This window comes from Dendrobates tinctorius, unplaced genomic scaffold, assembly GCF_039654945.1.
Source record: "Dendrobates tinctorius isolate UK_male_01 unplaced genomic scaffold, ASM3965494v1 ptg000174l, whole genome shotgun sequence".
In the NCBI taxonomy this organism is placed as follows: domain Eukaryota; kingdom Metazoa; phylum Chordata; class Amphibia; order Anura; family Dendrobatidae; genus Dendrobates; species Dendrobates tinctorius.
In genome coordinates this window covers 4,611,016-4,637,869 of record NW_027361841.1, presented here as the reverse complement: position 1 = coordinate 4,637,869, position 26,854 = coordinate 4,611,016, and the positions used below count along the sequence as shown (strand labels likewise).

Here is a 26,854-nt window from a genome sequence, read left to right as displayed (position 1 = left end):
ACTAAACACATGGAATGCGCACTCTGTGCATGCCCATTACCTGACTCATGCCGCAAAAAATTGTGCCCCCCCTGTATTCAGCAGACAGTGGCGGAAGAGGCGCCCGCGGTAGCGGCGAGTTTAAGGGACATAGTCAGGGCAGAAATGAAGGAAACCCTAAAGTCTTTGTCCCAGCCGGAAGGTCTAAGGGGCGGGGTCCCGGTGGAGTCCGATTCCTCGGCAGAATGGAGAAGTAGAGACTCCCAGGCTTCATCTCCCTCGTCCTCCTCAGGAGAAGAGGAATCTGGGCGGTTTTGTCTGCCACTTGACCGAGTAGACAAGCTGGTCAAAGCAGTCAGAGGGACAATGGAAGTAGAGGAGCCTAAGCCCCAGTTATCCATGCAGGATGTCATGTTCGGGGGCCTGGAGCAGAGGAAGCGTAGAGTCTTCCCATTAAATCAGAAAATCCAGGATCTGATCCACAGAGAGTGGAAAAAAAACGGATAAGAGAGGGTCACTACCACCAGCCCTCAAACGCAGATATCCCTTCGACGATCCGGCAGTGAATACTTGGGACAAGGCCCCCAAATTAGATGCAGCCATTGCGAAGGCATCGAAAAGATCCTCGCTACCCTTTGAGGACATGGGATCCCTTAAAGATCCCCTAGACAGGAAGGCAGATACCTTCCTTAAGAATACCTGGGAAATGGCTGCCGGGTCCTTAAGACCAGCAGTGGCATCAACATGCACGGCCAGGTCTATGATGGTCTGGTTGGACCAGTTAGAGTCACAATTAAAACAGGGTACATCGAGGCAAACAATTCTTGGGGCCCTACCAACAATCCCAAGAGGGAGCAGCATTCTTAGCAGATGCCTCAGCGGATGCAGTAAGAATGGCCGCCAGGGCAGCAGGTCTTTCTAATGCGGCTCGTAGAGCCCTGTGGCTGAAGTGCTGGCAGGGGGACATTCAGTCCAGGGCGAAGCTCTGTGCTATTCCGTGTGAAGGTGAATATTTGTTCGGCGCAGCCCTGGACGAACTGCTTGAGAAGGCTGGGGACGACAAGAAAAAAATTCCCAAATCTCTGGTCTGCGTCCTACTGACATCCATTTGGTAGAAGGAGATTCGGTCAGGGGAGAAGGCGCAATTCTTCGCCTATTAGAGACCGTCCCACATGGGAAGATAGAAGGAGAAGAGGTACGGGCTACATGTTCAGACACTCGTCGAGAGATCAAAAGAGACAGAATCAATGACTAGTAATTCCCGTGGGGGGTAGACTGTCATCCTTCCTCCCGGCATGGTTACAGATTACAAATAGTGACTGGGTGCGCAAGGTAATATCCACCGGGCTTAGATTGGAGTTTACCCAGGGCCCGCGGGATACTTTTAAATCAACTCCTTTAAGATCTTCACCCCTCGAACAAGCAGCTTTAGAAGCGGAGGTCTTAAGCCTTTGCCAGAAAAACGTCCTGATAGAGGTTCCAGATTCTGAGAGAGGAAGAGGGTTCTACTCTCCCTTGTTCCTGATCCAAAAACCTGATAAGACATTTAGGACGATTATTAATCTACGTTTCCTTAATAAGGTTTTGGATAACATCCGCACGTAGAGTGAGCGACATACAGGCACTTTCCAGATTGCCCCCTTACACAGTTCTTACAGGATAGAGTAATCCTAAGGCCAGATCCAGCATACCTTCCCAAGGTAGCATCACAATTTCACAGGACACAAGAGATAGTTCTACCTTCCTTCCTCCTAATCCGACCAACCCTAAGGAGCAAAAACTTCAGGCATTAGATATTAGGAGATGCTTACTTAAATATTTAACAGCCACGGATCCTTGGAAGAAGGAGAATGCATTATTCCTATCCTTCCAAGGTCCCAGAAAAGGTTGTAGGGTATCGAAACGCACATTAGCAAAGTGGATTAGGGAGGCTCTCTCTCTTGCCTACACAGCAGGTGGAGGTCCGGCTCCGCAGAACCTGAGGGCACATTCCACTCGTGCCATGGCATCGTCTTGGGCAGAAAGATCTGGAGTGTCAATTGATCAGATATGTAAGGCGGCCACCTGGTCATCTCCTTCCACCTTTTTTTAACCACTACCGGTTAGACATGGGTGCCTCCTCAGATCTCACCTTTGGGCTAAGGGTGCTGCAGGCTGTAGTCCCTCCCTAAGTTAGTTTACATCTCTGTAATTCTCTCGTGGTGCTGTCATGGGAGTCCGAATAAAGTATTAAGTTACGTACCGGTAACGGTATTTTTCGGAAGCCCATGACAGCACCCTTAGTTCCCTCCCTTGTTCACATATAGGGGTGCACTCCTTTAGAAGATTGTCCACAGTTTACTGTATGTGGGAGATGGTATAAAAATATTTGATTAATAGGGTAGATAGGTTGTATATATTATATGTTGTGTACTAACCATGGTAGCCTCTCAAGCTCTGTAATCCAACTGATGCGTGGGAGAGGTGCCGCCCTTTTTGTATCTGTAGGTTTCCTGTTCCTAAAGGGCGGATCCCCTCTCTCGTGGTGCTGTCATGGGCTTCCGAAAAATACCGTTACCGGTACGTAACTTAATACTTTTCTCTAGTCAACTTCCACGACAGCATAGGAGGAATGCCATGCAATTATGGACTCCGGGGGGGGGGGGGGGGGGAAGACAACAGCCTGTTGTCCTGTCTGGCCAAAGGCCAGATGCTTATTAGACAATAAGTCCAATCTATAGTGTCGGGTAAAGGTATGGAGTGAAGACCATGTTGCGGCCCTGCAAATCTGCTCGGTGGATGCGCCTGCTCTCAGCCCAGGAGACTGAGGTAGACCTTGCAGAATAAGCCTTGACCCCAGTGGAGGGGGGGGGGGGGGGGGGGGGTCATATTCTGGGCCAGATATGTTTCAGATATGGCCCTCTTGATCCAATTTGCGATGGTACTCTGCCACTTTCTTCCTTTTATTTCGGCCCGATGGAAGTACAAATAAATTTTGGTCAACTCTCCATGCTTTGGTTTGTTCCAAGTAGTGCAAAATCTTATACGCCAAACATCAAGAGTATGGAATTCCTCCTCCTTTGGATTTGTTGGATTCTGGCAAAAGGAGGGGGGGACGAGGTCCTGCGAACGGTGGAAATCGGACAGTACCTTAGGATGAAAGGACGGACCAAGAACTATAGAGTCGTCTCTTATTATTAGATTAGGCTCTCTTTTGGATAAAGCCGGCAACTCTAACTGTGGAAGCGCTAGTCAGGCGCGAAATGGCCATCGTCAAGTTTCTGCCCACTCCCATCCTCACTCCCCCGGCCAACATGCTTTTTTTTATTGCTAATAAAGAGCGGAATATTCTTCAAAAGACCGGTGAGTGCTATCTGCTTTTCTTTGGAAGATTTAAAGCCTGCAACTCTCCTACACATCTTGCTGTAGTTATGGCGACAAGGAAGGCTGCCTTGAATGAAAGGTGCTGAGGAGTACAGGAAGACAGAGGCTCAAAAGCTGGTTGTGCGAGACCTTTGAGGACCAAATTTAGATCCCAAAAAGGGACCACAATTTGCCACCTGGGCTGACACCATGAACCTTTTAATCCAGTGATGGTTGGCCAAGTCCTGATCAAATACAGAGCTCAGGGCAGAGACCTGAACCTTCAAGGTGCTGGGTTTAAGGAATAACTCTAGCCCTTTTTTAGATTCTACCCCAATATTTCCCAGATATTGGACAAAGGATGGGGTAGAAAGGATCAGGTAGACTAGGAAGACACCAGGATGAAAACCTCTTCCACACCTTATTATAAATAGCGTTGGTGACTGGTTTCCTGGACTTTTGTAAGGTAGTAATTACTGTGTCCAAAAGCCCTTGTGCACGCAACACTTGGGCTTCAGTAACCAGGCAGCTAAATTCAGCCTTTGGGGATTCAGATGACGAAGAGGTCTCTGCAAAAGAAGGTCAGCATCTAACGGCAAATGAGATCTATGATGAGGTTGAACCAGCTCCTTCTTGGCCACACAGGTGCTACAAGGATGGTTGGCACCTGATCCTCCAGGATCTTCTGAAGGGTTCTTGCCAGCACTGGAAACAGAGGAAACGCGCAAGTCAACCAGAAGGTCCACTCCTAAGCAAAGGCATCCACTCCCCTGGACCTATCCCTGGGGTTCAGAGAAAAATAGGCATCAACCTGTGCATTTTGACCTGATGCCAATAAATCGATCTCTGGTAGGCCCCATCTTGCTACCAGCATCTGGAAAATCCCCTTGTTCAGGCTCCATTCTCCTGGCTATATGTCCTGAAGGCTCAGGAAATCTGCCTGGAGGTTGGAGGACCCCTTTAAGTGTACGGCTGTCAGGGAGAGGTGTTTTTCGGCCCAACAGAATATTCAGCTTGAAATGCCCTTTAGGCTGTCGTACCTCGTGCTCCCCTGATGTTTGAGGTGGGCTACTGTAGTCAAGTTGTCTGAATTTACCCCATCTTCACAGCCAGATACCAGGCTGCCTGCTACCAGAGGAGCCTCCTCCAACGCCTTCAGCTCCCTCAAGTTTGAGGACCTGGCATTGTTTCTGGCGTCCCTGGAACGGGGTACAGGATATTACGGCACCCCAGCCTCTCTTGCTGGCGTCGGATGTTATCGTAACCAGAGGAGATTGAGACCAGGTTACACCTCTACGAAGATTTTTGGGGCTCAACCACCAAGCTAGGGAAGCCTTTACACGGCCTGGAGTCTGCACTCTCCTGCTCAACGAGTTGGGGTTCCCGTTCCAGTTCGAGAATATGTGCTTGTAGAACCCTGGAGTGGGCCTGAGCCCAAGACACTGACTGAATACAAGCGGTCATAGATCCTAGGACAGACATGGCTGCCCGAAGGGTAGAGGAGCTTTGTTTACTGAAATCTGAGATCTTTGCTGTCACAGTTAGGCAATGATCCTTTGGTAGTAAGGACATCTGTCTTTCCAATTCTAGAAGGACTCCCAGGAACCTTCTCGTTTTGGAGGGTTGGAGCCGAGACTTCTTCAGATTTGGGAGCCACCCCAGAGAGGACCCTTGGTGCTGAGATGCCAAAGGGGAGCACGTTGTACTGATCGTGCCTCACTTGCTGGTTCTGTTGGACTGCAAACCTCAAATACTTCTAGTGCCGTGAATGGATTGGCACATGAAAGTAAGCATCTTTCAGGTAGATTGTTGCCATGAAAAAATGAGAATGATTGAGATTCTGATTCTTCAAATTTATGATGATACGTGCCTCTCCTGAAGGTTTTTTTTTTTTTTAACCAAGAAGAGTCGGGAGTAGTGACCCCTTCCCCACTCATCCACTGGTACTGGGGAGACTGCGTTCAATTTTGGCAGATCCTGTAGACCTGATATCAGCAAGTTTTGGGCTCCCTGAGATGGTAGGGAGGTGACTCTTAAGGTCCCGTTACATTTAGCGATGCACCAGCGATCCCGACAAAGATACGACCCGGTCAGGATCGCTCGTGCATCGCTAAATGGTTGCTAGTGAGCTGCCAAACAGGCAGATCTCACCAGCGATGCAGCAGCGGTCGGCGATCGTCACTTACCTGTCAGATGCATGGCGATCTCGCTATGTGTGAAGGGGGGCTTTAGACCCCGAGAAGGAGAGGACTCAAATTCTATAAGGCCCTCCTTGATAACATTGAGACCCAACGGCAATTGGAAATGGCCTGCCAACGGCTATTGGAAGTGGCCTGCCAACGGCGGAAGAAATCCGAGAGCCTCCCTCCCACAGTGTCGGAGCCATTACTTATCCTGTTGGTGCTGTTGCTGGGGAACAAGGATGTTCTTGCCCTTTCCTTTAGCATAACTCCCTTTACCCTTTGTTTGGGAGGTCTGAAACAGAGGCATTGGGGGAAAAAAAAAAAAAAAAAAAAAAGGGGAACGCTTCCTGGGGGGGGCTTTTGCTCCGGAAGAGCCTTCTTTCTATCCATGGCTTTCTCCAGAGTGTCATCAATAGCTGGCCCAAAGACGTATTCACCCTTAAAGGGGATGGAGCATAATTTTATAAGCGACATCCCCACTCCACACCTTGAGCCAAAGGGCTCTTCTGGCAGAGTTAGACTGAACCAGGGATCTGGCAGCGATACAAATAGATTCCATAGATGCATCAGCCAGGAAGTCAGTCGCTTTTTGGTGTATAGGAAGAGAGTACAACAATTCCCCTCTTGAGGTTCCTTGAGAGATGTGATTCTCCAACTCATCCAGCCATCAGAAGGGGGATTTGGCAACACAGGTGGAAGCTATGTTGGACCAGAGTGCAGAGGTGGAAGTTTGCCAGGATTGTTTTCAGCAGACTTTCCATTTTCCTATTCATTGGATCCTTAAGCTGTGAAGAACTCTCAAAGGGGTGCAGTTTTTCTTAGCTACTCTCGCCACTTGAAAATCCACCTTAGGAATATCCCACCTAGCTGAACCACCCTCCAGAGGAAACATATGTTTAAATTCTGAGGGGGTGTTCAGCCGTTTCTCTGGAAGCTCCCATTCTTGAGAGATCATATCCAGGATGTTTTTATGCACTGGGAAACCAATCTGTCTCCCTGTATTTAATCCCCCAAACATTTAATCCTCAATAGACTTAGGAACCGACTCCTCCTCTAACCCCATAGTGCTACGAACTGCGGTAACCAACTCCTCTACATACTCCGAGGAGAAAAGATATTTTCTAGCCTCCGACATCTTATGGGCTGACGATTCCTCCCATTTCCCAGAAGAGTGTTCAGATTCGGAGTCCTCTTTGGATTCTTCTCTTTTTAGAGGGAGATGGTCCCGGAGAAGGAGGTGTAAAGGCAGCCAAGGAGGACTGAACCTCCTGCATGACGAGGGTACGGATTTCATCCAGGAGGGGTGTTCAGCTTTAACCACTTTATCCATACACACTTGATAGAGCTTTTTCTCCCATAGAGAGGGAAGCTTATTACAGATGGCACATTTAAGAGCCTTTTAGCAGGGTCTTTATGAGCAGACTTGTCTCCCTAGAAAAAAAAAAAAAAAAAAGGGAGAGAAGTGTAGCTAGAGGGACCAATAGAAAATAATGCCCAGGACCCTAGGCTAGGATCCACCCCATACACAGACTTACTGAGGCTGGGACAGCGCTGGGCTGTGCAGACGCAGGGCAGGAAGCAGACACCACCCTTACTGCAGGGATCAGCCTTACCTGGAGGTGTCTTCTGGAGGGTTTAAGTCACTCAAATTTCCCTCCTCCCCCCTCCGGGTCCTGAGCAGGCCATTAGGGAGCTGAGAGGCACCGGAAGCGCCTGCGTTCCACCCTGGAACACAAACCCCAGAAGTGAATCACGCAGGGTCTGATGTCACTTCCGGGTCGCGCTGAACGGCATGCGTGAGGGGGAAGGAATCCGGGAAGCTCAGGGAGGCCTCCGGCTTAGGGATTACTGGCCCGCTTTACCCCCCGACGGGAGCACAGGTTGGTCAGGAGGTCCCGAATCCACGGCAGCAGGGAGATGGGAGCAGTACAGAGGAGAGCCGAGCCTACAACCACCGCTGCCTGGCTACAGAACACAGGTATACCGCATTAGGGTGTGGAGACAACCTCCTATGCTGTCGTGGAAGGTGACTAGAGAAAAATAAAACCAATTCTTCACATGCTGTTGATTTGTTCATTCTCTCTCTCAAAGATCGCAATAAGGCTCAGCCCACATTTATCCTTCCCTCTGCGCTTACACCAGAGTTTTCATGAAACCTCAAATGTTATTCAGATGGAACCCCCCAGCGGAAGATTCCCTATAATGAAGCAGATGGAGGCACGATAGACTCCGTCTGGCCTATGATCTGGCAGTTTCCGTCATTTTAACCGTACATAAAAGCGCAGTCAGACAGTTTTGTGCACCTCTGAAAAGAAGGACACCGCTGAACAAAGGCCAAATGTAGTCCAGAGTAACTCTGCTGCCGCATTATAATGAATGGATCTCATCTGAATCACGTCACTCGAAAATTTAGATGGAAACCCCGATGTAAGTGCTCAGCGTAGATCGCTGGATAAAGGTGATTAAAAAAAAAAAAAAAGTTATGTAAAGATGATCCCAATAAAAGCTTCTACTCCACAGAAAAAGCAAATCCCCACTCAGGTCTGTCATCTGTTAACGGAAATATAAAGGGGCTTCCATGTTACTGGTAGCATAAAGGCTCTGGAAAAGCGAAATGGCTTCTGACCCCTCAAAAGAAATTTAGCAAATTCTGCACTCCCAAGTCCTAACGCCTCCCCCCTCTTCTGAGCCCCACAGTATCTAAGCCACATGTTTGGCAATTCTGTAGTGATGAGAGCCCACCTAACGGGTGCATGTCTCCAGAAGAACAAGCTGGCCACTACAACGTACTGGTCACTAGAATAGCAGATTTGCCGTTTTCAGTCTGCTTCCATCTCCGCCGCTGCATCTTCTAACTGTGAAAGAGGACATCAGGGGGCAGAAATAGAGACAGTGAGTGACATTAGTGCCACCCCACGGCTTCTGCTACGGTCCTCAAAGGAACAGTCAACAGGAGGCAGGGCTGGTGTCACCCACTGCTTCCATCACCGCCCCCTGACATCTTTTACAGTTAGAAGCTGTGGTGGCGGATATTAAAGCAGATTGACGGTGCTGCACATCTCCCACAGATTTATTCTATCGCCAGGACATTTTCAGAGGTTGCCAATACAAGAAACTTTAGTAAGTAACTGCAGCGCTGCACTATGATGACGTCCTGTTACAGGAGGGGCAATAGATGCTGCAGGGAAGGGAGTGCAGCTCCAGCCTCCTGTGACATTTTGTTTGAGACTCTCAAATGAAAGGTTATAGAACTATAAAAAAAAAAAAAAAAAAAAAAAATTTCTCAAAAATGCACATTCGGGAATTAGATAGATAGGGAGAAGTGTAGGGTATTGTGTACCAAAGCCAATTACAAGAGTGGTTATAATGTAAAGACAGATATTAGAGAAGACATTTTAGGTACGCTTTTAAATGATAGCCAGGACATACAGCCTTCCTCTAATAGACCTATCAAGAGTTCAGAGCCCAGATACAGGCTCATTAAGGCTAGTTTCACACTAGCGTATGGAGGAGCTGCAGACTTCATCCATGAAGCTCCGCCCCCTGCAGCGCCTCCTCTGTCAGCCTGCATAGCCTATCTTTAGCATTAGGTATGCGGGCCATGCCGATGTGTGCAGATGCCTCCACATACGTCTTTTTGACGATGCGGCGAGCGCACCAAAACGCAACACGTTGCGTTTGGTGCAGGTCTCCGCAATGTCAAAAAGACGCATGCGGAGGCATGCGCATACATCGGCATGTGCATACATCAGCATGGCCCGCATACCTAATGCTAAAGATGGGGTACGCAGCTCCGCATACGCTAGTGTGAAACTAGCCGAAGACGTCAATGATCTTTCATCAGCATATGTATGCCAAAAAAAAGGAGTGTCTCCAAAACAAAGAATAGGTGATAATTAGAGTTGAGCGACTTTTGGTTTTTTAGGGTCGAGTTTCGTTTCGTGAAACCCGACTTTTCCAAAAGTCGGGTCGAGCAAGATCGGCCGATTATAGGGAAAAGTCGGGGTCGTCCCGAAACCCAATGTAAGTCAATGGGGAATAAAAGTCGGCAGTGAGAGGAGGACAGGAAACACACCTACAGTGCCCATTTGAATGCCAAAAGCATCAATTCTTCTTACTTAAGCTTGTCAACCTTAATTAACTTCATAATACAAGTTACGCACTGAAAAATGGGGGTTATTTGGCTAAAGTTGTGGGGGGGGGGGTAGGGCTGGCTCCAGGTTTTCATGTGCCCTGGGCGAAAGAGCGCCCCTTAACACATACCACAACTCATCATGCTCCGATACGGCAGAGAAATAGCGGTATAGTACAATGAAAAATACCTCACTTTTTACATCTCATGACGAGGCCCATCTATTTCTCCATACAGAATCATTGGTTCCATATAATGTTTGAAACAGTATATGATGAGCTCCACATTATGCTACAGTATATGTTGGTCCCCATGGATGAAGCTCCACTGTCTTATGGGCCCAAATAATGCTCCAAACATAATGGGCCCCATTTCTAATGCTCTAGTGTATAATGGGCCCTGTAAATGCTGCTCCAGTGTCTGATGTCCACCTTTGGAATGTTCCAGTGTATGGTGGGCCCAATCTATCATACTCCAGAGTATAGTGCTCCGCAAAAATTGCTGTCCCAACATTGAAAACAATCAAATAAGTCTCCTCGCTAGGGAATCCCTGTACTAGTCTGGACTCCTCGTCGTCCCCATCTTCCATCTCACTGCACAGTATTTCAACCTTGCAAGTGCTGTGATCCTGAGCAAGCGGGGGGGGCCCACTCGTTGGCGACGGCACTGGCACAGGGCCCCCGATAGTACGGTGGTGTGTCTGATGGCGGGTGGGACGAACCTGCACTTTCATCTGCAGCTTCCTCTTTGTCACCGTGTAAGATGGAACTGTATATGGGAAGGGTAACCTGAGTTTCATCAGGGTCAGATTCAGGCCGTATAGCGTGCGAGGGGAATGTAGTGGTCTGGGTCAATGTACCAGCAGATTCATCGAGCAGTGGCTGGGCATCAGTGCACTTGTGTCGCCCCCAGGAGTACGGTCGCCACAGTGGCATTACCTTCCTCCTAGGGAGTGTGATGTCATGCTTGGGAGCAACGAAGGATCTCTCTAGCAGGTTAACTGATTGGGCGGCGTTATTCCCACGAGTCATGACCCTCCAAACAGAGTTCATGAAGGCAAAGTGTTTGTTTTACGTAGGCAGTATGGTTGCAAATCTGAACCTTAAAGGAATGTCCAGAAGGGCACCACCAGGAGTGGAGCCTACGGTTAAATTCGACTCCACCTGGGAAACCTCAACCATGCCAGCTACAGAACAGATGCACACATTGCAAGCTTAATTCCGTTAACGAACGAGACTCCGTCATGCCCCGCGGTCCGAGTCCGGCTTACTAGAGGGACACGTGAGGCTCTGGCACATGATTGGCCAATAACTGGTGTGTCATGCCCTTACATGTCCGTGGCTGCATGTGCGCTACACTGAAAAGGCCAGCGTTTGTCGCTTACAGGTGCAGATAACCCGCTGAACAACGTTAGTGATGGGGATCACTGATTACAATTACCCGCGAACGATGATTTCCCAGTAAGTGCAGGTCAACCGCAGTTCCGGAATTAGGCCTAACAGTCATTCCTGAAAAAATGAAAAACTTACGTGTGCAAACCACAGGTGCTGTAGCTTGCTTAACAGCTCCCACCAGCCGTTCTCACGCCCAGTATGGATTACACGTGATTGCACAAAGGTGAGAAAGGGTACCGTATCCCCGGATAACATGTATGGATAGTGTACACATTCAAAATATATGTCTATACATCAGGAGGCAGGCTCAGACGGTGTCAGGCACAGTATGGATTTGACGGCCCAGACTACACAGCGGAGGAGCAGGGAGAGGTAAAGATTGCAAATGCTGGGGCCCTGCCCAAGCAAGGGGGGGGCCCCACTCGTGGGCATCGGTACTGGCACTGGGCCCCTCATAGTACGGCGGTGTGTCTGACGGCGGGTGTGCACCACCACCATCAGAGACACTTGATTGCACTATGAGGGACCCTGTGCCAGTGCCCGCGCCCAAGAGTCGGCCTACCCACCTGTCCAGGGCAACGGCACTCGCACGGTGTCGTGCGCTAGGTGGTGACCCCGGCCATGGGGGGGGGGGGGGGGGGGATGGTAGGCAGCACAGTTAGGGAGTTTTAGAAAGTGGCATATGTTGATGTTGGACATTCAGCTGATGCAAAAGGCGAAATAGGTCAAGTCCCAGGAAGAGGTGGACCAAAGCAAGCCATTTTTCTGTCACCCTATGTGTCATCAGGGGAAGGTGGAACAAAGTCCTTGGAAACCCATGCGTGGTTCATTTTAATGAAGGTTAGATCATCCACATTTTGGGTTGACAGACGGGTCCTTTTTTCTGTCAGGATTGATCCAGCTGCACTGAAGACTCTTTCCGATAGCACACTTGCAGCTGGGCAAGCGAGCTCCTGTAAGGCATATTGTGCCAATTCAGGCCAGGTGTCCAGTTTAGCGGCCCAATAGTCAAAAGGGGAATGACCTGTGTGGGAGAACATCGATATGGGAGGAAAAGTAGTTTGTAACCATAGTTGACAACTGCTGTCTCCTGTCACTTTCCATCGATGCAGTATTACCAGTTGTGTGAGCGGTCCGTGAAAAATCAGTCCACAACATTGTCATGAAACCCCTGTCTCCAACGCCACTTCTGCTGTGTGCACCACGAACACCTCTTCCAAGCTGCCCCCGGCCCGTGTGAGAACATCACCGCTGCTGTGTGCTGCGAATGCCTCAAGCAACCGATTTACCAGAGTTGCTTGTTTATTAGCCAATATTAGGTCAAGGTTCTCCTGTGGCATGATGTTTTGTAATTTGCCTTTATAGCGTGGATCCAGGATGCTGGCCAACCAGTAGTCGTCATCGTTCATCATTTTGGCAATGCGGGAGTCCCTTTTTAGGATCTGCAAGGCATAATCTGACATGGGGGCCAATGTTCCCGGTGTCAATGATGCACTGCGAGTGCTGGGTGGAGGAGCACTTTCTGGCAAATCCACATCCCTCCAGTCACGCACAAACCCTGTACCAGACCTTGCCACGCCAACATTTTCACTTGCCCCACGAGATGCATCCTCCTCCCCTAAGTAATCATCCCCATCATCATCCTCCTCCTCCTCTTCCTCCACCTCGTCCAGGAGAGGTCCCTGAGCAGACAATGGCTGAATGTCATCAAGGATTTCCTCCTCCTCTTCCTCCTCATCAACATTGGCTGCAGACGCCTGCTCCATAATGTGCGTCAAAGTTTGCATGAGCAGACGCATAAGTGGGATGCTCATGCTTAGGATGGCGTCGTCTGCATTCCTCAAAACACTGAAGGACTTTACAGAGGTCTTTCAGCTTCGACCACTGCACACCTGTCAACTCCATGTCTGCTCTCAAAGTGCCTGGCCGTGTATCCTCCCACAAATGCATTATGGCCTGCCTCTGCTCGCACAGCCGCTCCACCATGTGCAGGGTGGAGTTCCACCTTGTTGCAATGTCGATAATGAGGCGGTGGTTGGGAAGGTGGAGCAATCGCTGCAGCTTCTGCATACAAACGGAGTGTACAGGCGACCGGCGGATGTGCGCGCACAGTCTTCGCACCTTCTGGAGCAGGGCTGTTAACTCCGGATAATTTTTGAGGAAGCACTGCACCACCAGGTTCAAGGTGTGAGCCAAGCAAGGTATGTGGCTGAGTTTTGAAAGGGCTATGGCTGCCACAAAATTACGGCCGTTATCACTAACTACCTTACCTGCCTCAAGATGTACACTGCCCAGCCATGACTCAGTTTGTCGCTTCAAGTACTCGGCCAGCACCTCGGCAGTGTGTCTGTCGCCCAAACACATCATCTGCAACACAGCCTGCTGACTCTTTCCACTAGCTGCTCGATAGGGGGACACATCGTGTGCAACAGTTGCAGCTGCAGATGGAGTGCTCGTACGACTGCGCTCTGTGGACGAGCTTTCGCTTCTGGAGGAGGAGGGTCGAACGCCTACAGCCAACTGTTTCCTATACCGTGGGCTAGGCAGCACTGTCCCACCACCGCTGTCCCCTGTGGACCCTGCATCCACCACATTAACGCAGTGATGGACACTTAACGGCCCTGGCCATGCCGACTGGAACATGCATCAGTTGTGAGGTGCACCCTTCCACTCACTGACTGCTTGAGTGCATGGACAATGCGGTCTTTTACATGATGGTGGAGGGCTGGGATGGCTTTGCGAGAGAAGAAGTGGCAACTGGGTAGGTCATAGCGTGGTACTGCATAGGCCATGAGTTCGCGGAAAGCTGTGCTTTCCACCAACCGATAGGGCATCATCTCAAACGAGATTAGTTTGGCAATGTGGGCGTTCAAACCCAGTGTACGCGGATGAGAGACTGAGTACTTTCTTGACCTACTCATAGTATCTGGGAGGGTGAGCTGGACTTGAGAGCTGCATATGGTGGAAGTAGCAGTGGACAGGGTAGACTGAGAGAGGGTTGATGATGGTGATGGAGTTGGTGTTCTTTCTGATGGCCTAGATTCAGTCTTTCGTTGATATAACAGTGGGATTCCCTGACTGCTGTGGCCTTGCAACGACACCAACATTTGCTGCTGTGCTAACCGGTGGGCTTACAGTGGGGGAAACAATGTAGCGTTGTTGACTACCTTCTTTGTGATCAGTTGCACATGTGGCATTTGAGGTTTGGTGTTGTGTCCACGCTTGCAAGTGCATGCTGGTTAAATGTCTAAGCATGCAACTGGTATTCAAATTTTTCAGATTTTTCCCTCGGCTAAAGGACTTTGCGCACTTCTTACAGATAACCTTGGCCTGATCATGAGGATTTAGTTCAAAAAAAGTGCCACACTGCACTCTTCCTACTTTGGCAGACATTTTGCGGCCTAGCACGCTGTGATCTTTTGACCGTCTGGACAAGCTGTCCAGCAACCTTTTGATTTTTGGAACCTGTCTTTGGAGTGCTCCGGGCCTGCCAGATAACAGCTGTTGCGATGTCGATGTCTGCTGTGGATGCTCCTCCTCATCTGAGCTATTGGAAGCAGCACCCTCTTCCCCCAATGGATGCCAATCTGGGTCAACAACTGGGTCATCCATCACCTCCTCTTCAATGTCATGTGCACCTTCCTCTGTGTCACCGTGTATGGTGGTATAGTGTGCGGGAAGGGGCACCTGAGTCTCATCAGGGTCAGAATCTGGCTCTGTACACTGCAAGGACAATGTAGTGCTCTGAGTGAATGTACCAGCAGAATCATCTATCAGCGGCTGTGCATCAGTGCACTCCATGTCAGATTCATCTTGGCCTGGGTAATTCACCATTTCACTTGATAATCCAGGCATGGTATGTGAAAACAGCTCCATGGAGTAATCAGTAGTATGGCCTGCGTCATCCTTCAATCTCGGTTGGGGTGAAGGACACAAGGAAATGTGTGGTTCATGAACATGAGCCTCCAATGACGACTCAGTGCTTTTATTTTTTACAACTTCAGAAGAGGAGGCGATAGAGCTGGAGGCTGAGTCAGCAATGTAAGACAAAACTTTTTCCTGAAGCTCTGGCTTTAAAAGCGGTTTGCCAACTCCTAGAAAACTAAGCCTTCGAGGCCTTGTGGAGCCAGACGATGACGCAGGCTCAACACCTCCTGCATTCGGTCCTATTTTGCTTTTGCCACTACCATCAGATCCACCACCAACACCATCATTACCAGCTGCCAACCCCCGCCCAATTCCACGGCCTCTTCCACTAGCCTTCCTCATTTTTGGTAGAAATGTAGACAAAATCCAACAAACTATATAGTAATGTAAAACAAGGTACAAGGTGTCTATAGGACAGGGGAGATTTTGAATTTCTGCAGACACTTGTGTACACTGGACACTTTTGGATTGTGTGAGGCCCACTGAATATCAGAGCGCTATGTCACAGGCTCGATGGCACAGGTGTGAAAAAAGTGACTACAGGATAAGGGAGATTTTGAATTTCTGCAGACACTGGACACTTTTGGATTGTGTGAGGCCCACTGACGCTGTATGGTGTGAAAAAATGCACGCTCAGTACCTCAGCAAGACAAAAAAAAAATTGGGATTGCTTTTAAAAAAAGCAGTTTGCAGAGCAGTGGGTAAACAGCAATGCAGCTGTCAGGAAGCCTTAGAAGGCAGCCTAACAACCAACACCGCTGATCCACCACAATATAGCCTCCCCTTGCACTGCACACACAGTGACTGGTGTGTTGTACAGGCAAAATCGCTAGCAGCAGAAGCAGTTTTTTTTTTCTTCTTTCCTGCCTAACGCTCTCCCTACAGAATCAGCAACCTCTCCCTATGCTAAGATCGGCAGAAGTAAGATGGCGGTCGGCGTGCACGCCCTTTTATAACCCCTGTGACACCCATCAAAGCAAGCCAATCACTTGCATGCCCTTCTGAAAGATGGTGGTGACCCCTGTCTATGTCATCACGTTGCCCACAGTGTCCGTGGATCCTGATTGGCTGAAAAAGAGCGCAAAACAAACTTTTGAAACGCGACTTTGGCGCGTAAGTCGCCGACCTCGTGGCCGACCTCATCCTAGGGTCGGGTTTCGTTTCAGGAAACCCGACTTTTGAAATTATTCGACACGTTTCGCTCAACTCTAGTGATAATCTTTAAATTATAGTTTTCTCTGTATGTTCCACTCCTGGATTTGGCATACAAACACTTATCAAAAAAAAATAAATAAATAAATAAATAAAATAAAAATAACTGATATCTAAAATGAGCCTAACACGAAGAAGCCAGGCTGTGCTCTCCTGCAGCTCACACACATATATATATATATATATATATATATATATATATTATATTATATATATCACACACACACACACACACACACACACACTACACTACACTACACTACACTACACTTAAGAGCCAAAGGGCAATTTTTACCAGTACATGAAGACATTTAGTTATGCAAATAACATTTTAGGAAGGTTTATTCTGGTATAAATCTACAAGTTAATGTCTGACTATATCCAATTTTGAAGATAGAATTTCCCTAAAATGAAATACATCAAGATGTTTTTAGATTATGTACTAGTCTTAAAATAAAACCCCCATACACTAGCATATTTGGCAACCATGTAATTAGAATAAAATTCATACAAAATTTAGTTGAAAAATCTCTTTCCCAATCCATTATCTGTTTTATCTGCTACAGATGTATCAGTTCTCCGAGTGTTGAGCTCTATATATCCCCGCCATACCACTGTGTCAAGTTTCTGTGTACACTGTGCATAGGCAGAAATCTGCCAATCAGTGGTGGGGGCACAGCTAGTCCTCTAATCATAATCTCCTGCTGATAAAACAGTGATTTTATAAAAACTACAGCAAGAAGCCTAGTAAGTGACATCGCTGGAATCAGTGTCTCTGTCTCTATATCAAGCTGATGTCAGAGTAAGTAGCAAAAAAAAAAAACCGGGTGACAGATTCCCATTAACCATTTCACTGGACCCATTGTACTATATTCACGGCACAGCCACTTTGGACATTTTCCAAATGTCCATTTTGTTGCATAAAGAAATACATTTTCTAGGTGTTTGCAGAAATTAGTTTGTGAGTCACATATTACTTATACAATTTATATACAGACACTTACCAGGACCAGCACCGACGTTAACCCACCAACAATGAGGTTGATGATTCTATCCTGAAAGTAGAGGACATGTCAATGAGTGACCTCCTGGTGGGATATACGTGACCAGGTTTACAGTAGCATGAGAACGACCCATTTGGCACCAAGTTAGAAGCTGCCTATCACTGTACAGAGTGGCAATAAGACCAAGGAGGCTGTGCTGCATCAGAAGGCCAGGAGCAGGCGCTCAGCACAGAAGGGAGCGCAGGGCCTCACATGGTCCACTACCTCGCCATTCCTAGTGGCAGAAGACAAGCCCCATACTCAACATAGGTGCAGGTCCAAGAGGTGGAACCACATTTACCAGACATTTCTAGCATATCTTGGATATTCTAATCTCAGACACTTGTGGTATAACTATTTAGGGGGACCAAGCGCTAAACTTCTGCTGCTTGCCCTCCAGTCTTAGGCCACATTCACACATTCAGGATTTGGTGAATATTTTACCTCAGTATTTGTAAGCCAAAACCAGGAGTGGGACAATCAGAGGGAAAGTATAATAGAAACACGTCACCACTTCTGTATTTATCACCCACTCCTGGTTTTGGCTTACATATACTGAGGTAAAATACTGAATGTGTGCACATGGCCTAATAGAAACACGTCACCACTTCTGTATTTATCACCCACTCCTGGTTTTGGCTTACATATACTGAGGTAAAATACTGACCAAATACTGAATGTGTGCACATGGCCTAATAGAAACCCGTCACCACTTCTGTATTTATCACCCACTCCTGGTTTTGGCTTACACATACTGAGGTAAAAAACTCGCCAAATACTGAATGTGTGAACATGGCCTTATGACCAGTGTTGTCACACCAAGATTAGACTTATGCCATCAGTTACACCTTATTCAGATTTCCATTTTTTCTCAGTTTCACGCCTTTTTCCGATCCAAACCAAAAGTGTGCAGAGATGTCAGAGAGTTTGGCCGGAGTCACACACCCCACTCACACGTACCAATGAATGTGTCCATGATGTGAACAGGCTCAGTACCGCAGCAGTGCCGGTGGGCTGTCCATTACAGACACATGGGTGTAAACTCTAATTTTTATTGTCTTCCTTTAGAGAGGTGTGGCAATTGAAAAGTCATAGTTCTGGTTTTTTCTTTTCACGCTGTTTACAGTATGAAATTAATTTCATATATTTCAATAAATTGGACATTTTTTCCCACTCCTTTAAAAACTTACTTTATTTCTTTATTTTCCCTTAGGGGAGCTGAATCCACGTTCATCTGATCACTTACTATACACTACAATGCAATTGTATTACAGTATATTGTGCAACTCACCGAGCCCTACAAAGCTTGGCCTGTGGCTGAGCACCAAAGGAGTGATAAGATGGCAGCAACAGTGGCCTCAATCGGTGCTGGTGATCACATAGTGGGGGCTCATGGGGGCAGAGGGTGCGTACCACTGCAAAGGCTCCATTTCAAGCGCTGCTGTCAGATTAACAATGGCATTTAAATGTTTCCCAGCAGCGATAAGAGCCCAGAACTGACTGCTGCTGTTACACACAAGTGCCGGCAATGTGGGAGCTTATGGGCCCCCTACACATCTGGTCACTGCTGGTTTTTATAACAGCCGATTAGTGGGGTAGCCAACATTGCTGCCAATCTGATATTGTGGAAAATCCCATGCAGCCAGTTGGGAACACAAATTAATATATGGCATAAAGAGCGAGAAAATCTTCAGCATAGATTTACTGTCAGGTCTGATTTTGGATGGAAACGATCCAATTTTCAGGATTATGTATCTCCCATTTAGGGTTACATCAGGGCACATGATGCAAGGTTTGCAGAATCCGTGATCAAATTAATTTCATGATTATTGCCCTAGTTGCAGAGAGGTCTCTCCTCTTCTATTTTACCCTACGTGGAAAATGAATTTTACTGAAGATGTCAAGAGAGCACAAGGGCTCTTCTAATAAGACCTTGCCTAACCAATCAAGAACACTTCAATTAAACCACTCCTAGCCCTGAAAGAGGAATTCACTTTATTTTTCTCGGTTCATAGTAATTATGAAAAACATTTCGCCTGTTGACGATTGCTCAGGCTCCTCATTCTGCAGAATAAGCCAAAACTTAGAAAGGAGCAGCATGTGCGACCAGCACCTCCATTTATAGCTTCCTGGCCACAGCAATTTAGCCATTATCTACTGGACAGGTTAGAATTTACGTAGAATGCTTGGCCGAGCGCGCCTATGCACTCTATGAGAAAGCCTCCAACTGACACGTTGACCTGTGGCTCATCTCCAGGAGAACAATGAGATCAGCAGTCCGAAATCAGACATGTCCAATCATCAGTCAGCCGGTTCTCTACTACAAATTAGACAGTCAGCCGAACATGCTGATATCGTTGGGTTCAGCCAACATTAGATGAAAGTGTAAGGGGCCTTTAGACTATCAATATTAGACTGATTGGGAAATCGAACACCCAGTAGCTGGGGCTACAAATAGCTGATCGATATGTGCACCAAGGGGGGTGGGGGGACTAACCCACGTGGATCTCCTCAGTTTGTTTCAGAGTATGCAAGGTAACCGCCTTATTAGTTGGCATGTTTTATTTTAATTAAGTCACTATTATCCACCTTCTTTGATTATTATATATATTTTTTTTTTTCCTCATATGTATACATATATTTGTGCATCACACAACCATCACCAAGATAGGGCAGGAATCAATGCGGTGCTGTCATGACTCTGGAAAATCAAATTTTTTCCCTTCCCCATGACAGCACCGCACATGAGAGGAAGAAATAGAAGAGACTCCTAGGGTGGGACAACAGCAGATAACACCTTTCTCCCAAAGGCAAGATTCAAGAGCCCAAGATCTAGCCTATAATGACGCAAAAAAAGTGGTTGGTGAAGACCATACTGCTGCTTTACAAATCTGTTCTACAGATGCATTTGCCCTTTCGGCCCGGGATGTGGCTATGGCCCTTGTAGAGTGAGCCGTTGCACCCAGTGGGGGAGTCTGACCTGAGGAAGAATAAGCCAGTGAAATAGCCATGCGTAGCCATCGTGCAATGGTTGATTTTGAAGCCTTTTTTCCCCCAGTTTGTCCCCTGGAAGGAGACAAAAAGGGCTGAAGACTGTCGCCATGATTTTCAGACCTCTATATATTGGAGTAGGCAAGGTCTAACATCCAAGCAATAAAAGGTTTGCTCTCCCTGGGATTTTGGGTTGACACAAAACGAGGGCAAAATTATTTCCTGGTCCCTGTGAAATTTGCAATTGACCTTTGGGAGGAAGGCCGGGTCAGTTTTTGTGATTACTCAGTCATCCAGAAAGGTAGTATATGGGGGGGGGGATTTACAGAGATAGCTTGCAGCTCGCAGACACGTCGAGCTGACATCAGGGCAACCAGGAGTACTGTTTTCAATGTTAATGCCTTTACCGAAATGGAAGTAATAGACTCGAAAGGAGATGTTAAGGCATTTAATACTAAATTTAGATCCCAGGGAGCTACCTTAGGCAGTAATTTTGAGGGTCTGGTTGTGAAGAAGGCTCGAATGAACCTATAGACCCAGGGGTGATTGGCAAGTTTTTGGTCAAACAACGCACCCAGGACAGATACTTGCACCTTCAGGGTGCTCGTGGACAACCCTCTTTCTAGCCCCTTTTGGAGGAATTCCAGGATTTCCTTTATTGGAACTTCCTTGCTCGTTTCGGATAACTGTCGGTCTGAGAAGTCCAGGAACCTTTCCCAAATTTTTTGGTACTTGACTGAGGTTACCTCTTTCCTGCTAGCGAGCAGGGTGGTCACCAAGGGGCCTGAGAATCCTTTTGCCAAAAGGAGTCCCCTCTCAAGTTCCATGCGGTGAAATGGAGTCTGTGCACTTGAGGATGTAGTACTGGGCCCTGGTGTAGGAGATTCGGGCTATTTGGATTAGCGGAATCAGGGGAAATGCATAAGCTAGGCGAAATTCCCAGCGGTGTAGCAGTGCATCCACCCCTTCTGGGTGTTCCCTTGGGTTTAGAGAATAGAACTTGTTTACTTTCTGATTGATTCTTGTGGCAAACAGGTCCACTTTTGGTGTGCCCCAGATGGCACAAAACCTTCCCAAATATTTCCCGATTTAGGGACCACTCCCCCTGGTGTAATATATGCTGGCTTAAGACGTCGGCCAGAAGATTGTCTGTCCCTTTCAAATGTGTCCCCGTCAGGAACAGAAGATTGTTTTATGCCCACATGAATAATTTTTTGGATTCCGCCATCAGCAAAATTGACCGTGTACCCCCTTGCCGGTTTATGTTGGCTATGGCCGTACTGTTGTCAGATAAAATTGCAACATGTTTGCCTTGGACTTCTTTTGCCTGAAGAAATGCTCGCCTTACAGCTGCCAGTTCTTTTAAATTGGAAGATGCTGTACTCATTGAGGGTTCCCATTTCTTCCAGGTGATGCTGTTCTTTTCTATTTGATGGTATATGCTCCAATTGGGTCATTGAACCAGAACATGCATCTCCCTACTGAAGTGCTGTTGGCGAACATATACAGTTATCGGACCAACTTTTTACCATTGATGCAGCATCAATAGTGAAAGATAGAATGTTAAAAATAATGGAAAAAAAAAAAAAAAACACGGATTACTTACCGGTAATACTCTTTTGTAGAGTCCACGACAGCACCCACAGAGAGGGGATCCGCCCCCGGAACAGGAAACCTACAGAGATAAATGGGGCGGTCCCCCTCGCTCCCTCAGTTTGTGTTACCGAGAACAACGGAGGAACCGCCATACATGTTTTAGTCAATTTGTTTGGGCGATTCACCTATCTTACCCCTATGTAGTTTTATGCTAAGTTTAATCACATATCTAACTTAAATCATAATCTCCACCACCAAGGAGACCCATGTGTGAAAAAATCTTTACGGGAGGGAAGTGAGCGGGTGCTGTCGTGGACTCTACAAAAGAGTATTACCGGTAAGTAATCCGGTTTTTCCTCTTCGCCACGACAGCACCCACTGAGAGATTTCCAGAGATAATCACTTGGGAGGGCACACCGTGTTAAGGACTGATCTACCAAAAGTTAGATCCTCGGTAGAGGACAAATCTAGTCTATAGTGACTATAAAAAGGTAGACGGAGAAGACCAGGTTGCAGCCTTACATATTTGTTCAATTGGGACGTTCGCCCTCTCGGCCCAGGAGGATGATATGGCTCTAGTAGAGTGCGCCTTAATCCCCAGTGGAGGGTCTTCTCCTTTTGCCAAATATGCCATTGTGATCGCATCTCTAATCCACCTGGATATCGTGCCTGATGTAACTGCAGACCCCTTCCTGTTGCCCTGGAAGGAGACAAAAAGAGACCTACTCTGCCTCCAGGGACTGGTCCTATCTAGGTAGGCTAGCACCGCTCTTTTCACATCTAAAGTGTGATATTTCACCTCGTCCTGTGTTGATGGGTTCTCATAGAAGGAAGGTAGGCATATCTCCCGAGATCTATGAAATTTAGTTGCCCGTTTGGGAAGGTAGGACGGGTCTGTCTTTAAAATCAGACTGTCTCGTGTTATTGACAGGAACGGAGGGTCTACTGATAGAGCGTGAAGATCACTCACTCTTCTAGCCGATACTAAGGCTACTAGCATAGCGGTTTTTAATGAGGCACTTCACTGATGCTGAGCTTATGGGCTCAAATGGTGCCTGAGTGAAAGCGTCCAAAACTAGAGTAAGGTTCCATAGTTAAATAGGGCTCCTAGGGCTGACACGTGGACCTTTAGAGTGCTTACTGAGAGCCTCAATTCTCGGCCTCTTTGCAGAAATTCTAGAATGGCCGTAATGGGTACTTCACCGGCTAGTTTTGCTGGGTGAAAGGCCAGGAACTTTTTCCACACCTTAGCATATATTTTTGTTGTGGACTCCTTCCTACTTTGTAGCAGGGTATTGATTAGGTTCTTTGAGAAACCCTTCTGCCTCAGTAGCTCCCTTTCAAATTCCAGGCCGCTAGGTGCAGGGCTTTGGCCTGTGGATGGTAGCAGGGTCCCTGCGAGAGAAGATTCTGATGCAGCGGCAGGATCCACGGGTCGGTTACTGACATGGCTCTCAGCCATGAAAACCACGATCTTTTTGGCCAAAACGGGGCTATCAAGATGACCCTCGCTCTCTCCTGTCTTATCTTCCTGACTGTTGGTAGTAGAACCATTGGAGGGAAGGCATAGGCTAGCTGGAATGTCCAGGGTGCTTGGAGGGCATCTAGAATGTCTGGGTTGTCTGACCTGTAGAGTGAAGCAAACCTTCTTACGTGCCTGTTGGCTCTGGTCGCGAATAGGTCTCTCTCTGGTCTGCCCCATTCTGACGCTATCATTTCGAAGACGTGCCTGCTGAGGACCCACTCGCCCTGATATAGGGCCTGGCGACTGAGATAGTCTGCTCGGGAGTTGTCTACTCCTCTTATGTGGAGCGCTGACAAGGAGAGAAGATGTACCTCGGCTATTTCTAGGATTTTTTCCGCGATAGACATCAATGGTACTGACCGCGTGCCTCCTTGCCGGTTTATATAGGCCACTGCGGTGGTATTGTCTGTCTGGATTCTCACGTGGGTTCCTCTTAACTGCGGGAGAAAATGAGATATCGCATAGAAAATCGCTGTTAGCTCCTTTACATTAGAGGAGGTTTCTATTTCATCATTACGCCACCAGCCTTGTACCATGTGCTCCTCTAGGTGGACCCCCCAACCTAAGGGGCTGGCATCCGTGGAGAGTATTTTGGAGGGAGTCACCCACCTTTGCACTCCCTTCGATAAATTGGAAGGATTTAACCACCATTTTAGGGATTTAACCACCTCGGGCGATAGGGACATCTTCCCCTCCAACCGCCCCTGCAGTCTGTTTCCTGCAGAATAGCCCACTGTAGTTCTCTGGAGTGGAACTGGGCCCATTGCACCGCTGGAATGCACGATATCAGGGACCCCAGCAAGGACATACCCTGTCTCAATGATATTACGAGTCTTCCTGTAGTATTCCGTATCTTATTGATTATGGCTATCGCTTTGGCGTGTGGCAGAAAACATTCCTCAGTTACGGAGTCTACTTGCAGGCCTAGAAACCTCTGACAGGTTACTGGTTCTAGTCTGGACTTCTCCCAGTTAATTAGCCAGCCTAGTGTTTGTAGGGATGAGATAATCTTAGCTATTCTCGCTTCGCACTGTGAAACAGAATTTCCCACTATGAGTAGGTCGTCTAAGTAAGGGACAACTAGGGTGTCATTCAGCCTTACATACGACATCACCTCCAGCATCAATTTGGTAAATACCCGAGGAGCCATGGATAGCCCGAATGGCATTGCCGCAAACTGGAAATGCTGAATCCGACCTTTGAACCAGACTGCTACCCGCAGGAACCTCTGGTGCCCACGATATATGGGGAGATGGTAATAGGCGTCCTTTAGGGCCAAGACTGCCATATAACACCTGGGGAACAAAAGTTTTATTGCAGACTTTATCGACTCCATCTTAAACGGCCTCAGCTTCAAGAAGGTATTAAGCTTCTTTAAATTTATTATAGTCCTATAAGAGCCATCTGGTTTTGGGACTAAAAATAGAGGAGAATAAAAGCCCATTCCTATTTTGTCCCCTGGGACTTCTACTAGGACCTGTTTAGTTAGCAGTACTGCAATCTCTATCTCCAGTGCTTCCTGCTGTGTCCGGGACTTCATGGAAGTCAATAGGAAGGAGTTCGGTGGATGCCGAACAAATTCTAATTTTAGGCCTGATGACACAATATTCATGGCCCATGGGTTTGATGTCACCTTCTCCCATTGGTGGCTGAATTTTAATATCCTGCCACCTACCGGTGTAATGGTTTGATCGGGACCTGTCTCCCCTGAAGGGACGTTTCCCGAATAGGTTGCCCCTTTGTTTGGGGTCCTTATTTCCCCAGCGGTCCTGGGGTCTAAAGTCCTTCTTTTTGCCAAACGGCGGCTTCCTGTAGGCCCTCCTGTTAAACGGAACATACGGGTTAGGAAAACCCTTCTTTCTCTCCCCCGCTTTTGTTAAAATCTCATCCAGTTCCGTGCCAAACAGGTACTTACCCTGGCAGGGTATAGCACACAGTCTAGTCTTTGTTTGCGTATCTCCTTTCCACCCTTTCAACCATAAGGCCCGCCGGCCTGCATTGGTTAGCCCTGCTGCTCTAGCCGATAACCGGAGAGAGTCCACGGAGGAGTCGGAGAGGAAGGCCGCTGCTCCCTTAATGAGGGGCATAGAGGAAAGGAGTCTATTCCTAGCTACTCCATTCTTAATATTGTCCTCTAGGTCATTCAGCCACACCAACATTGACCTTGCCGTGCACGTGGCTGCTATTGCGGGCTTAAAAGCTGCCGTACATGCTTCCCAAGATCTTTTAAGGAATGTATCGGTCTTACGATCCAAAGAGTCAGCCAAAGTTCCTGAATCCTCTACCGGCAGGGAGGATCTACGAGAGGTAGAGGCCACTGCCGCATCCACCTTGGGGGCTCTCGACCAGGCTGTTAACTCCTCATCGTCAAATGGGTACTTACGCTTTGACGTTAAGGGGAGGAAGGTTCTCTGACCTTGTTTTTCCCACTCCCTTTTAACTAGCTCTTTTACAGCTGGGACCACTGGGAATGCCCGGACTTTTCTACGGGAAATGCCTGCAAACATTATGTCTTGTGGAGTCTTGGGGTCCTTACTCTCTGGTAACCCCATGGTATTTCGGACAGACTTCACTAAATTACTGACACTGTCCGTGGGGAAACACGTTTGGTCCTCGTCCTCTGAGGAAAGGTATTCCTGGGATCTATCGGAATCTAGTTCCCCGGTTTCTGACGGCGACTTTGACGCCAGCGAAGCTCCTCCTCTTGGCGAACATATTTCTCTCACGGAGGAGTGACCCCCCAAACTACTGGAACCGCCTAAGGCCCGTAGCTCCTCTCTAATCATTGCCCGGATATCCTCCTTCTTTCGTGAGGATTCCTTCTGTAAGGCCTCCTCAATACACGATTGGCATAATCTCTTAGGGTGGCCGTCTGGGAGGGGCTGAGAACATAAGGCACACTCTATTTTTCGCCTTCTCCGTTCTTTTGGCCTAAAAGGGGTATGGACCAGAAAAAGAAGGCCATCAATTATTTATTCTGACCAAAAAACACTCACCCGTGAGTTTCGTCAGCAAACTACCGGCTGCGGGGTCCGCGACCCAGGCTGAGGCGAGGCATGGGACGACTTCTTTTCTTTACGTTTTTTCTCCAAGGGCTCATCTTGCCTGGAAGGTCCACTAGATTCCTTCCTGGAGCTGCCACTTTTTCTGGTGCTACTGCTTCTCCTTGTAGCACCGCTTTGTCTACTGCCATGTGGGGATTCCACTGGCTGACCTAACGGGAGCGAAGCTGGGTCATCTATGGATGACATGACTGCGCACTAGCGCTGTGTCTGTGGCTTCCTTTTATAGCCTCTGCTATAGCTGCTCCTCTTTTTTTTTTTTTCCTTGCTCTGCGCATGCGTTCTCCCGCGATCTCTGCCTCCTGTCCTGACCCCGGAAGTCCTTTTACCACTTCCGGGTTGCCTCTCATGGGGAACGCTCGCTCACAGCGATTTACTGATGCGGCGGCCGTCTGGCGGTGCCCACCGCGCATCTGCGCCCCGCCACCAACACACGGGGTCCTCCTCACATTAACCCCTGCCGCAGGT

The 26,854-nt window shown here is 47.9% G+C and overlaps 1 protein-coding gene across 2 annotated transcripts in view; it reads right to left on the bottom strand.

Annotated features, from left to right (window-relative positions):
- TMEM243 (transmembrane protein 243) overlaps positions 1 to 26,854 on the bottom strand; it is a 94,678-nt gene that overhangs the window by 4,126 nt on the left and 63,698 nt on the right. For both annotated transcript variants that reach the window (XM_073551295.1, XM_073551294.1), the window contains exon 3: positions 17,174 to 17,224. In XM_073551295.1, coding sequence (XP_073407396.1) covers positions 17,174 to 17,224 — 51 coding nt within the window. The remainder of the gene's footprint in view (positions 1 to 17,173; positions 17,225 to 26,854) is intronic.